Below are 13,005 nucleotides of genomic sequence, written 5' to 3'. Positions count from 1 at the left end.
ATGGCCAACGGTGGGCGAAGTCAGGATCAACATAGGCCAGAGGCCTCCAAAGGCTGCAGGACTTCCCAGGGCCACTCTGGAGTCAGCAGAGCACTCCTCTCCCCTCCTGTCAGTTCCTAGCCCAGCCCAGCCCAGCCTCGGTCTCCCTCCTGTGCCCGTCCCTCTCTTTGGCTGACCTGCAGCAGCCCCAGGAGCTGGTCCTGCCACCGAGCCTGCTGGAGCTGCTTCCCACGCTCTGCCATCCTGCGGTTCAACCCTTCCCACTTGCTACTCAGACCCCGAAGCCTGGCCTGCACGTCCTCCTGGGCATGGGGCCTGCTCCTCAGCAGCTCTCTTCCAACCTGCAGGGGACACAAAAGCCCGGAGCATCCTGTTGAGCTGATGGTCCTGAGTGTGACCATGACGGGCTGGGCCCGGGGCCATCGGTGGGGGTGCTGTGAGCTGCACTCCACAGGCTGCAAGACCTCGAGCTGTTCCCATGGCCCCAAATCTGTTGGCAGAGGTGGGAGGGTTTTCCTCTGAGGCCTGTGAATAGTGAGGGGTGAGCAGGCGCCAGACTGCCAGGAGAGGCGGCAGGCTCCAGGGCTGTCTCTTAAACTTGAGGAGAAGGGACCATAGAAGCTTTCTGGGCTGGTCTGGGCACTAAGACCACAGGGTGCCTGCTTAGGGGAGGAAGCTGGGCAATCCTAACCCTGTGGAGACTGGGGTGGATTCTGCCTCCAGTGACTATGCTCCCTGAAAACATGCTCTGCAGGGGAAATGTGGAGCCCACCAGGCCCTGCCCGCTGCATCCAATGTTCCTCACCTGCTGCAGGCCCTCCACATGCCCCTGTGTGGCCAGCAGCTCGCGCTCAGCTGCTTTGTGCCGCTTGAATTCCCTCAGGATGTTGCCTGGCTCTTGGGATGGCTCATCTGCCACCATCAGCCTCTTCTCCTCCATCCACAGCATCACCCCTGCTACATCCTGCTTCCATGCCTGCCAAGGGACCAGGAGAGGCTGGTGTCACAGAGTGGGGGTGAGGGCTGGTATGAGGACCTTTAGTGGGAGGGGTCTCAGGGCGCTGCAGGATGCACAGCTGATCGTAGGATGCAGGAGAGGTGGGGCCTGGGGCTACTGCTCCCCAGTGGGGACAGAGAAACCAAGATGGGGAGGAACAGGCCTCAGGGAAAACAGCAGAAGCAGCCCGGAGAATCAAGGTCTGGCCCCACGGTGCTCTGTGCCCAACGAGGAGGCGCATCTGGCCAGGTCCCCATGGCTCCAGCAGTGTCAGATCAGGGACAGCCCTCTGTCTCCAAACAGACCTGGGCTCCGGGTAGCCTGTGGACTAGCCCAGCTCTGAGGCTCCATCACGGGCAGAACAAATACCTGACAGAATCAAGATCTGCACCTAGAGCCCATGGCCCGTGCAAGAGCCAGGAGTGCGTGGCCAGAAACCATGGTGGAGGGGAGCAGCCAGATGAGGGACGGTGAGGGGTTATTCAAGAGGCCCAGGCTTTGGGCCCAGCCCTGCCTCTGAGCTGTGTGGCCTCAGCCTCACTTTTTTCCTTATCTGGAAAAATCAGAGCCAGAAAGCCCATCTCAGAAAAGGTATTGGGGGGGGGGGCAGTCAATGATGTAACGTGTGGGCAAGTGCTTTGGAAACTGCAGAGGGCCCCACATAGACACAGTTGTTAGTGCAGCAGTGGGCTCTTGGGCGCTCCTCCCAGGAGGCCTCCTACGCCCGCGTCAGCTCCTCACCTGGAGCTGGAGGGAGGCCAGCAGCCGCCTCCTCCTCTGCTCACTCCTCTCCTGGACTCTGGTCCATTGGGCCTCGATGCTCTGCAGCAGCTCTCTGACCCTGGGGGTCAGGTGGAGTTGGGGAGCACGTGGGGAGGCTCCACTGTGCCTGAGACCCTCTCCAAATGTTGCACCCAGCTCAGCCCACTGTCCCCCCAACTCCCCGTGTACTCTCCCAGCCTCAGGGCAACAGGCTGTGCAGGTCTCACTTGTGTGCAGCGGGGGGTTGACTCTGAGCCAGCTTCTTGCCACGTGCCTGTAAATCCTCTGCCTGATGGCCAAGAGCATTCAGGAACTGCCCAAACTCCTGGTGCTGCTGCAACAGACTCTGGGCCTCCCTTAGGTCCTCCTGGGGATGCAGAGATGAGGGTCATGCTGGGAGGATGGGGGTCAGCGCCATCTCGCCCACCACCCAGCCTGGCTTCTATGCTCCTACTTCCTAGGGAAGGGGCACCCTGGCTACACACCCCTGGCTACATACCCCAAGGCTGTCCAGTTGTAGGAAAGACTCATGGCTGGCACAGATGGCAGTGAAACCACCCACTTCTCGACCAAACTTCTGCAGCTCCAGCCCCTCCTGCAACTGCTGCTGTCTTTGCTCCCAGGCGGCTTTTAACTCCTGGCCTTGCTGGTCCAGGAGCCTCAGAGCACTGGCCACCTCTCTGGAGTCCGGGGAGTCCAAGGCTGCCATGGGCAGGCCCTGAGCCGCCAGCTGCTGCAGCCTGTCCAAGACGACAGGCAGAGAGTCAAAGCCTATCTACCCCCACCGCCAATATTTTTCCCCTCTCACCTCCGCAGTTCATTTATCTTGGAGCTCTGATGGGAGGGTAACTGGCAGGGGTCTGAGGCTGGTTAGCCCAGGCAGTCCTCTTGTCCAATGGGACAGCTGTGCCCTGTGCCACTAGTGAGACACTGAATGTAACCAGCCCAGCCCGTGGGACTCACTAGTTGCCATGCTCCCTGAATGTCACACCCTTGTTCCAGTTGGCCATGCTAATGGTGATGCCCAGACAAGTGGATAGAAGCTTCCAGAAAGCTCAGCCTCTGCTCTGGGTCCTTCCGGAAAATATGCAGGCTGGATTGCCCAACCAGCCCGTGGTCACACTGTCTTTGTAAACCTGCCTTAAACAATAGGCCAGACACCAGCCTGGGCCAGTCATAGGGGACACACCACTTCCAGCCTCTCCCTTTCTGATGGCCTGTTCCCAAAGGCTGTGGCCAGCCTGAAGCGCGCCCCCTCCGCCCCTCCTGTCCTGACCTCTCCTGTTGTAGCTGGATCTCCTTCAGCAGGTCTTGGTGCTCCCCCAGCAGCCGCTGGGCTGAGGCCACATTCACCGCCTCCTCCTTGCTGTTCAGCCGAGCCCGGACACCATCCGCCCACAGCAGCAGCCGCCTGCTCTCCTGCAGGAAGTGCTGGCGGGTCCTCACCTTGGCCTGAGCCTGGGCCTGTTGGGCCACTTGCTGCTGCACTCGCTCCAGCAGCCCCTGCAGCATAGCCACCTCTCCCTGAAGGAACTGGCTCTCTGCGGGACCCAGCTCTTCCACTCTGGGAGACAGGGCACACCATGCAGTCAGCGCCCCGGCCTGTGCTCCCTGGGCAAAGGCGTGGCAACTCTGAATTCGCCCCTCACCCTTGACCTGGGGGCAGTGAGCATGTGGTCTCCCTTTCACCATGAGCACTTTCTCATACTGTCCCCCAACCTGCGCCCCTACCCTTCAGACAGCACCTCCTGCCCACCCTCCCCACCTCTATTTCATCCTCTGCCCCAACCATAACCCTGCTCAGGCCCTCATGATGCTGAACCCAGGCTGTACTTGCTGGCTGCCCTTTGAAGATAGTGAACGCTTCTCTCCAGCGCTGGCATCTTCTGCTGGGCCACTTGCAGGATGTAGTGGCTGTCCTCTAAGTGTCCCAGCTCCAGGGCTTCTAGCTGGAGTACCATGTCCTGCATCTGGACCCGTGCGGACCCACACTCCTGCAGGAAACTGCACATGTGCGTGGTGCTCGCCAGCCGCGTTTCCTTCTCTTTCTTCAGGGCCTCCAGCTGCTCCCACCTGGGCAGAGGGAGCAGGGATGTCTCTGTCCCAAGGACACCTCCCCATCTATCCTGGGACCTGTCGGGCTGGCCGTCCCCATGCCCTGCCCTCCCCTCCCTGCCTCCGATGCATCCAGTCTTTCTTTTTGGCGGCTCGGAAGTCAGGTGAGCAGGCACTTGGCCTGGGCACTGCTTCCAGCCTGCTCGCCTCACCCTGCACCCCCTCTTCATTCTCACTTCCGGCTCAGTTCCTCCTGCTTTTGCTGGATCTTGGGGGAGACTCCCGGACATCTCTGCTTCAGCTGCTCGGCGGAGCTGCTAACCTCCGCCCAGAGGCCTCTTCCCACAGCCAGGGCAGTGAGGAAGTTCTGGGGAAAGGAGATTTTGCCTTGAGGGGGCCTTTTCTCTTCCCACACTCCACATAAGACCAGCTCTGCTACGGAGATGTATGAGCTGCCTCCCTCTGGAAGGAAAGGGCTGGGAGGGCCCTGTAAAAATTCAAGGTCAGGCACCCAAATTGGAAAGGAAGAAGTAAAACTGTCACTATTTGTAGATGACAAGATTTTTTTTTTTCCTTTTTAGGTTCTCACTCATAGCATATAGAAGTTCTCAGGCTAGGAGTTGATTCTGAGCTATAGCTGCCAGCCTATGCCACAGCCACAGCCACAGCAATGCCAGATCCAAGCTGCGTCTGAGCTCACAGCAACACCATCCCCTTAATCAACTGAGTGAGGCCAGGGATAGAATCTGAATCATCATGAATATTAGTTGAGTTCTTAACCTGCTGAGCCACACTGGGAACTCCCAGATGACACAATTTTACATATAGAAAACCCTTAAGGCTCACCAAAAAACTGTTAGAATAAATGAATTCAATAAAGTTGTCGGATACAAGATTGATATACAGATCTGTTCAATTTCTTTCTTTTCTTTTTTCATGCCTGTACCTGTGGCATATGCAAGTTCCTGAGCCAGGGGTCAGATTGGAGCTATAGCTGGGGCCTACACCACAACCATGACAACACTGGATCTGAGATGCATCTGTGACTGACAACACAGCTTGTGGCAATGATGGATCCTTAATCCACTGAGTGAGGCCAGGTATCAAACCCGCATCCTCACAGAGATGCTGGGTCCTTAACCTGCTGAGCTGAACCAGAAACTCCTGTTGAAATTCTATACAATAAGGAACTATTAGGAAGAGAAATTAAGAAAAGAGTTCCATTTATAATTGTACCATTTACAATTATACCAAAAAGAATAAAATAGCTAGGAATAAACTTAACCAAGGAGGTAAAAGACCTGTACACTGAAAACCTTAAGACATTGATGAAAATAATTGAAGGCACAAATAAATGAAGAGATATCTTGTGTTCATGGGTTAGAAGACTAAAATTTGTAAGGAACAATAAAAGATCTCAAATAGCAAAGCAATCTTGAGGAGGAACAAAGCTGGAGGCATCATACTCCTTGATTTCAAACTATATTACAAAGGCATAGTCATCAAGACAGTATGGTACTGGCATAAACACAGACACAGAGATCAGTTAAACTGACAGAAAGCTCAGAAATAAACTCACACATACAGGTCAATTAAATTTTGACAAAAGAGCCAGAACTATACAGTGGAGAAAGGATAGTCTTTTCATAAATGGTATTGGGGAAATTTGACAGCCACCTGCAATAGAATGAAACTGGAACACTCTCTAATACCATACACAAAAATGAACACAAAATGGATTAAAGACCGAATGTAAGATCTGGAATCATAAAACTCCTAGAAGAAAATATAGTGGGGAAACCCCCTTGACATCAGTCAGGTAATGAGTTTTTGGATTTGACACCAAAAACAAAGTGACAAAAGCAAAATAAACAAGGGGGACTATGTCGAACCAAAAAGCTTCTGCACAGGAAAGAACCCATCAACAAAATGAAAAGGCAACCTACAGAATGAGAGAAAACATTTGCAAATCATATATAAGGTAAGGGGTTAATACCCAAAATATGTAAAGAACTTACACGACTCAATAGAAAAAAAAAGAAATACAATTTAAAAATGGGCAGAGGCTCTGAATAGACATTTTTCCCAAAATGACATATAGATGACCAATAGCTACATGAAAAGTTGCTCAACACCACCATCATAAGGGGAACGCAAATTAAAACCACAAAGAGATATCATCTCATACCTGTCAGACCAGCTAATATCAAAAAAGACAAGATATAGGAGTTCCCATTGTGGCTCAGCAGAAACAAATCTGACTAGCATCCATGAGGATGCAGGTTCAAGCCCTGGTCTCGCTCACTGGGTTAAGGATCCAACGTTGCCGTGAGCTGTGGTGTAGGTCAAAGATGCGGCTTGGATCTGGCGTGGCTGTGGCTGTGGAGTAACCTGGCGGCTACAGCTTTGCTTCGACCCCTAGTCTGGGAAACTCCACGTGCCATGGGTGCAGCCCCTGTCCCCCCCAAAAAAAGATGAGAAATACCAGGTGTTGGCAAGGATGTAGAGAAGAGAAACCTTGTGCACTGTTGGTAGGAATGTAGACTGGTGCAACTGCTATGGAAAACAGTATGGATGTTCTTTGGAACATTAAAAATAGAACTACCATATGATCCAGCAACTCCGTGTCTGGGTATTTATCTAAAGAAAATAAAAACACTAACTTGAAAAGATACATGCACCATCATGGTCACTGCAGCATTATTTACGATAGCCAAGACATGGGAACACCTTAAACATCCATCAGTGGATGAAGAGACAAAAAAAAATAAATGTGATATGTACACTCACACAGAGCAAGAGCCAGAGAGAGGAATATTATTCATCCATAAAAAGGATAAAATCTTGCCATTCAGGACAACATGGATGGACCTTGATGGCATTACGCCAAGTGAAATAAGTCAGATGGAGAAAGGCAAGTACCACATGACCTTACTTATATATGGGGTCTAAAAAACCAAAAAAAAGTTCATAGATTCAGATAATGGACTGGTGGTTGACAGAGGGGAGGCAAGGGGAGTGGGTGAAATGGGTGAAGGGAAGTAAAAGGTAGAAACTTAGAGTTATAAAATAAATAAGTCATGGATAAAATGTACAGCATGGCAACTATAGTTAATGATACTTGAAAGTTGCTAAGAAAGTAAATCTTACAAGTTCTCATCACTAGAAAAAAATTTCCCTATGTATGGTGATAAATGCTAACTAGATTTATTGCGGTCATCATTTTGCAATATATACAAACATCTAAATATTATATTGTACACCTTAACATAATGCTGTGTGCCAATGACACCTCAGTTAAAATAAAATTCATGGAGTTCCTGTTGTGACTCAGTAGTAATGAACCCAACTAGTATTCATGAGGACACAAGATCGATCCCTGGCCTTGCTCAATGGGTTAAGGATCCGGTGTTGCCGTGAGCTGTGGTGTAGGTTGAGACGCGGCTCAGATCTGGCGTTGCTGTGGCTGTGGTGTAGGTCGGCAGCTGTAGCTCCGATTCGACCCCTAGCCTGGGAACTTCTATACGCTGCGGGTGCGGCCCTAAAAAGCACAAAAAATTCAAGGCCCATCTCCCTCTGTCCCTCCTCCCAGCCAGCAGCACCTACCACAGAGCACTGGGACACAGGAGAGCAGGAGCAGGTGGTGGAGTGAGCAAGACAGGAATAAATGGGGCCAGCAGCTAAGACCCTCCTTGGCTCCAAGGGGACAAATACCTTATACTTGAGCTGCATGACCTCCAAGTTGTCAGCCTGGGGCTGCAGTGTTCGGAACAGCGCTGTCTGGTCTGCCAGCCAGGACTGCAGCTCCCTACACAAGCCATAGAAGTTGAACAGGGCCACCGCCTCCTCCAACCGGGTCCTGTGGTGCTGAGGAAAGGCCAGCCAGAGACTGGGTGAGGGTCAGTGCCATCCACAGGATGCTCAGAGCAGGTCCCCATCATCCCCAGCAGCAGGGTCCAGGGCCAGAAACCCTTTGTCAGAGGTCCAGGGCAGGAAGCTGGCACAGGGTGGAGGCCCCAGCAGAATATGTGCCTTTTTTGGGGGGCGTTGGGAGCTATGCCTAAGGCATGAGATAGTTTCCAGGCCAGGGATCAAACCTGTGTCACAACAGTGACAATGCTGGCTCCTTAGCCTGCTGAGCCACCAGGACCTCCAGAGTGTAGGCTTTTGATTTTGTCCTACTCATGCCCTTTGGCCCTTAGGTGTAGTTCATGCCTCTCCCATGGGACCTGGCCCTTCCTCCGTGGGCTCCCCTCTAGCAGCTGCTAGACCTCACTGCTGCACCGCTGTGCTCCAGGCACCCTGGCCCTCACTCCTCGCCTTTTTTTTTTTTTTTTTTGGTTTAAGCCACATCTGCGACCTATGCCATAGCTGTGGCAATGCCAGACCCTGAACATACTGCGCCACAGTGGGTCCCTCTGCATAGGGCCTCTCTCCGGCTATTGCAGGGGTCCTGCTGAGAACACTCCTCCTCGCCATCTTCCCCTGCCCTCCCCCAGATCCACCTGCTCTCAGCTTCTTGCTGTTCAAGCCTCAGCCTAAAGGTCATCACCTCAGAGACTCCTTCCCCAACTCCGCAGCCTGACCCGGGCTCCCCTCTCAGGCTCCCATCTCACAATCTAAGGACTCATTTCGCATCTACTGTGCCCGAAGGCAGGAAGCACATCCAGTCACTGCCCTGTCCCTGGGCTCATAGCTCAGGGTCTGGCACAGAGTAGGTGCTTCGTGAACATTCCTTCAACAAGGAGCGTTACCTCTGCCAGGGCCCGCAGGGCCTCATAGTCCTGGCTCAAGCGGTCCTGGGTCTGCAGAATGGTGTTGGGGTCAAAGTCAGGGTCAGGCTCATCTGGGAGTGCTATCTTCTGGGTACTGTGGGGGTCAGAGTAGCAGGAAACCTCATGCCAGGCCCTTGGGTTTCTTGGACCTTCCCTCAGGGCAGACGCCACCTGCAGCATGGAGGGCAAGGTGTTTGGAGGGGGCTCCCACAAGCAGCAGAAGGCTTGGCAAGGTGGGGCCAGCAGCTGTACCTGAGGTGCCTGTTCCATGACATGGCTAATGGGCACCATGGCCCGGCGGCCCTCCCAGTCCTTCAGCTCCCAGGTGTTAGGGTGCGTGTAGAGTAGGCACTGCCCAGCCTCTCCCGGGAGTGGGGCGAAGTGTGTCCCTGTGGGAGCACAGGTTCTGAGGGCTGCACTGGTCCAGCTCATCTTTTTGAGGAGGGTGTTTAGGGCTGCACCCACAGCACATGGAAGTTCCCAGGCTTGGTCGAATTGGAGCTGTAGCTGCCAGCCTACACTACAGCTACAGCCACAACAGATCCAAGCCACGCCTGTGACCTACACCACAGCTCACAGCAACCCTGGATCCTTAACCCACTGAGCGGGGTCAGGGATCGAACCTGCAACCTCATGGTTACTGGTCTGGTTTGTTACTGCTAAGCCACACTGGGAACTCCCCAGCTCCTCTTCTTGACCCAGGATCTGGCCAGTGGGGAAGGGCAGGGGCTTATTTATTACTCAGCCCTGTGCCAGGAGCCCTGGGGGTTAAAAGGGGACATGCTGGAGCTTCCTGAGTTCCTGAAGGCTTGATGATCTTCTCAGGCTTGCAAGCCCACAGACCCAGAGCCAATGGGACACTTCCCAGGACTGTGCATAGATAAGCAGAATGTGCGCCATGTGAAATTAATACTATGGGTGTCCAAGGGCGGGGAAATGGCCAGCACAGTCTGGGGTTGCTGGGAAAGATTTCAAGGACAAGGTGGGCCTCAGTGGGCCTGGCTTGGGGAGTAGCATTTGCAGAGGGGGAGGCAAAGTGGCTCTGGTGGTAGGAGCTGGGGCAGAGTGGGGTGGGGGAAACACAGGCTGGCTCTGCTTGTGGGGTGGATGAACAGCTATGCTTCTGGCCCTGGGCAAGGGTCAGGCAGCAGTGGCAGCCAGGCTGGCTGCTGAGGGCTGTCTTGAGAGGGCTGAAGAAAAGGAATAGGTACAGAGAGAGATAAGAAAGGGGGAAAAAGCAAAGGGAAGGCTCAGAATTTCAGGCAGCTTCGTGTTTTTCTTCATGCTAAGCCCCAAATGATCTCTTCTTGACTTCTTCCCTTCAGTCTTTAGATGCCTCTGAAAGCCACACAGGATAAAGTTATGATGCTCTATTAAGGTTCCCACAAGGGGTCTTGGCCTCATACCTCTGTAGATGAAGCTCATCTGGACCTGAGGACACGGGTGCTGGCTGCCCGACAGTGCTAAACTTTGGGTCCCATCCTGGGGTCTCCCAGTCACATCCCCATCAATTCTGCTCCAGTCTTCTGTGGGCTCCTTCTGTATGGAGGAGGGAAGGCTCTGTTTAGCTGCCAAAGTGGCTCCCCATCCCCAGCAGAGGGGGCACCTCTGCACCCCACCTCCAGCATCATTGGACGAAGCAAGGGTCTGAAAATGCCAGGGACTAAGGACTAACCCCTCTATCAATGCCAGCACTGGCTGGTCAGTAGAGGATACAAAAGAAGGTTAAGGCACATCCGATTCATTTGTTTAAACAATGAACTCAAACTGGAGAAGCAGACCGCACAGAACAGGAGGAAGGAGACACCAAAAGCGGTAATGTGTTGTTAGTCTATAACACAAGTGCCCAGAGTTAAAATCCTAGCACCCAAGGAAGGATAGGGTGGAAATAGCCCTGGGCCAGGTGTTGGGAGGCCTTTCCAGCAGGTCCAAGGGCAGTAATTTGGCCTCTGTGAACCCTGGTTACCTCATCTGCAAAGTGAGAGGGCTGGACCAGACAACTGCTAATACACTGTGGAGCTATGTTCAAAAAGAGTTAATCATACATTATTCCAGGGAATAAATGCAAAGGAAAAAGGAGAACTGGACCTCAGCCAAGTTAGATCCAGAGACATTTCAGACCTTGCTGTCTGGTCTTGGTAGTCAGGACCAGAACCCTAGACAGCTACTGGCTACTCCATCACCCTCCCTCCTAAAATATGAGGACCTGAGCTGCAGCTCTGCAGGTGTATGGGACACGACTGGGCAGAGGGAGGGCGTCTGGGACATGAAACTTCCTTAGGATGAGGGTAGAGGGGCCAAATATGAGTGCAGGGTCTGAGGGCTGTGATTTACACATCTTATATTACATATACAGCTTCTTGAAAGACACCTGCAAGCCCTCATAGGGCTGAACAAACATTTCCCCCAGACAGGTATGTTTTTAAAAAACTAGAGGCTCAATGAACTGAGAGAGGGGTTCAGAAAGCAGTCTGGTGTAATGATTAGGCCACCCCAAACCTACAAGGGCCAAGTCAGGAAAGAGAACCAAACAGGGGTCAAGGGTCAAGGGTCACCTTTGGCTTAGTGGTCAACATAAAGGGACACTCCAGGACAAAGCACTTGCAAACTGGTGGGTAAGGTGAGCAACTGCCAGATTACACTTGGATGGCCTCAACAGTGGGCAGACAGGACTCCACAAACTTGGGTGAGGGCGGCAGGGGAGAGACTATGAAGAAGGGTGGGCAACCCTAAACCTATGCGAAGGCTGCGATTCCCCAGCCAGGAGCCACAAAAGCCTTCCCATTTCCACCCTCTGTGTGGCCACAGGAGAGCAGGCACAGCGTGTGCATTTGGTGCGGGAGGCATGTGGCTTTGGCTCCCTGCCCAGCTGGAGTCCCCACGCACCAAGAGAGATGCCCGGGCCGCGGCTGCCCGCGCCTGTTCGTCCAGTTGCTGCAGCTCAGCTCCAAAGGCGCGTATGGCATGTTCCAGCCGCAGATGGCGCAGCAGCAAGGCCTCGGCCGCCACCTGGTCCTCCCCCAAGGACGCGCTCTCCAGCGCCGACCGCTGCTCCCTGAGCCATGAGGCCGCCTCCGCCACATCAGCAAAGTACTGCAGGCAGGAGGGCAGGCTGGGTGCGGCCCGAACCCACACACCCTGCCCTGCTGCCTGGAAAGCGCCCACTGCCCCACTACCTGCTGGACAAACAGAGCCGCCTGCAGCTGCGCACCCCGCCCCGTCATGTGGGCCCAGAGCCACTGCCATGCATCCCGCACTGCCTCAGCCCGTTCCTGGGGATCAGGCCATGTCGGGGGCCCGTGCACTGGGCCCAGATCGCGTCCCCTCCGCACGAGATCAGTGCACACTGCCTGGTGGTGGCGGAGCTCAGCTTCTAGGACCTGGGGAAGCGCAGAGTAGGAAGCTGAGCTGGGAGACGGGAAGGCAGGACTGCTGAGAGGGGGGATCCTGCAAGGTGCAGGGTAGTGAGCACCTTGTGTTTCTGCAGGGCCGCAGAGATCTGGCTGAGATCCTGGCCTGGGGGTTCATTCTCCACCAGCTGCCTGCGCTCCCTCAACCAGGCTTCCTCCTCCTCACAGCTGTGCAGGAGCTCTGCCTGGTGCAGGGTCTGCTCCAACAAGGCCCGCCTGAGGGAGGGCAAGGGCCACTGAGGGGCTCTGGCAGTCACAGGTCATGGGCAGGGGATTCCTCACCAGGCTCAGACATCCCCCTCCCTTTAGGCAGGAGTTTTCCTTCCCCTGGATGACTCAGCGGAGCAGACAGAGGCCTTGGGGCTGAGGGCCAGTGCAAAAAAGAAATTGCCAGGCAACAGTATTTTAACCTGGGTGGGAGGTAGGTTGGGTTATAGAGAAGTTCTGGAGAGGGTAGAGGAGTTTGAGTGAGCTCTTACCGGGACCTGGCAAGAGACACCAGGCTCTGGTGGAGCTGGATCAGCGCCTTGGCCTTGGCCTGCAGCACTTCCACACTAGTGCTTGGTGAAGAGTCCAGCTGTGTCGCCTGGTGGGCAAGATGGCTCACATGGGCTCCATGGGCTGTAATCTGGGCCTCCAGCAGGTCGTGCTTCTGCAGCAGCTCCACTACCTCTGCCAGTTGCTGTCCACAGGCTGTGGAACTGGCCAGCACCTGGCCAGGGGCAGACAAATGGTCATTAAAATCCCAGAGTCCTGGGTCCCCATGAGGGCCAGGGCTTGGCCGGTCCAGTGCCCACCTGCAGCTCGTTGAGCTGGTGGGAGGCAGTCTCCACCTCCTGCAGCAGGCTCAGCACAGCCTGCAGGTCTGCTATCTGCTCCCTCTGCCCTTGGAGACGCTGAAGGAGCTGCTCCCAGCGGCAAGTGATCTCCTCCTGCCTAGGTGGGAGAGAAGGGTGGTCTCCACTGGGCTGGGGCAGGGATGTTATCTTGGGGCCCACGGCTGTGG

General features: G+C 54.3%; 1 protein-coding gene across 1 annotated transcript in view; it reads right to left on the bottom strand.

Annotated features, from left to right (window-relative positions):
* The window catches only part of SPTBN5 (spectrin beta, non-erythrocytic 5), a 50,428-nt gene that overhangs the window by 28,105 nt on the left and 9,318 nt on the right, over window positions 1–13,005 (bottom strand). The window contains 17 exon segments of the mRNA XM_047769196.1: window positions 177–341; window positions 806–976; window positions 1,739–1,838; window positions 1,987–2,126; window positions 2,259–2,499; window positions 3,036–3,323; window positions 3,593–3,832; window positions 4,051–4,181; window positions 7,529–7,681; window positions 8,569–8,760; window positions 8,842–8,978; window positions 9,996–10,128; window positions 11,476–11,682; window positions 11,766–11,969; window positions 12,062–12,215; window positions 12,479–12,711; window positions 12,797–12,935. Coding sequence (XP_047625152.1) covers window positions 177–341; window positions 806–976; window positions 1,739–1,838; window positions 1,987–2,126; window positions 2,259–2,499; window positions 3,036–3,323; window positions 3,593–3,832; window positions 4,051–4,181; window positions 7,529–7,681; window positions 8,569–8,760; window positions 8,842–8,978; window positions 9,996–10,128; window positions 11,476–11,682; window positions 11,766–11,969; window positions 12,062–12,215; window positions 12,479–12,711; window positions 12,797–12,935 — 3,028 coding nt within the window.

The sequence above is a fragment of the Phacochoerus africanus genome, chromosome 2 (genome assembly GCF_016906955.1).
Source record: "Phacochoerus africanus isolate WHEZ1 chromosome 2, ROS_Pafr_v1, whole genome shotgun sequence".
Lineage (NCBI taxonomy): Eukaryota > Metazoa > Chordata > Mammalia > Artiodactyla > Suidae > Phacochoerus > Phacochoerus africanus.
The sequence above is the reverse complement of the archived record's forward strand: the minus strand, read 5'-3'. Positions and strand labels throughout refer to the sequence as shown.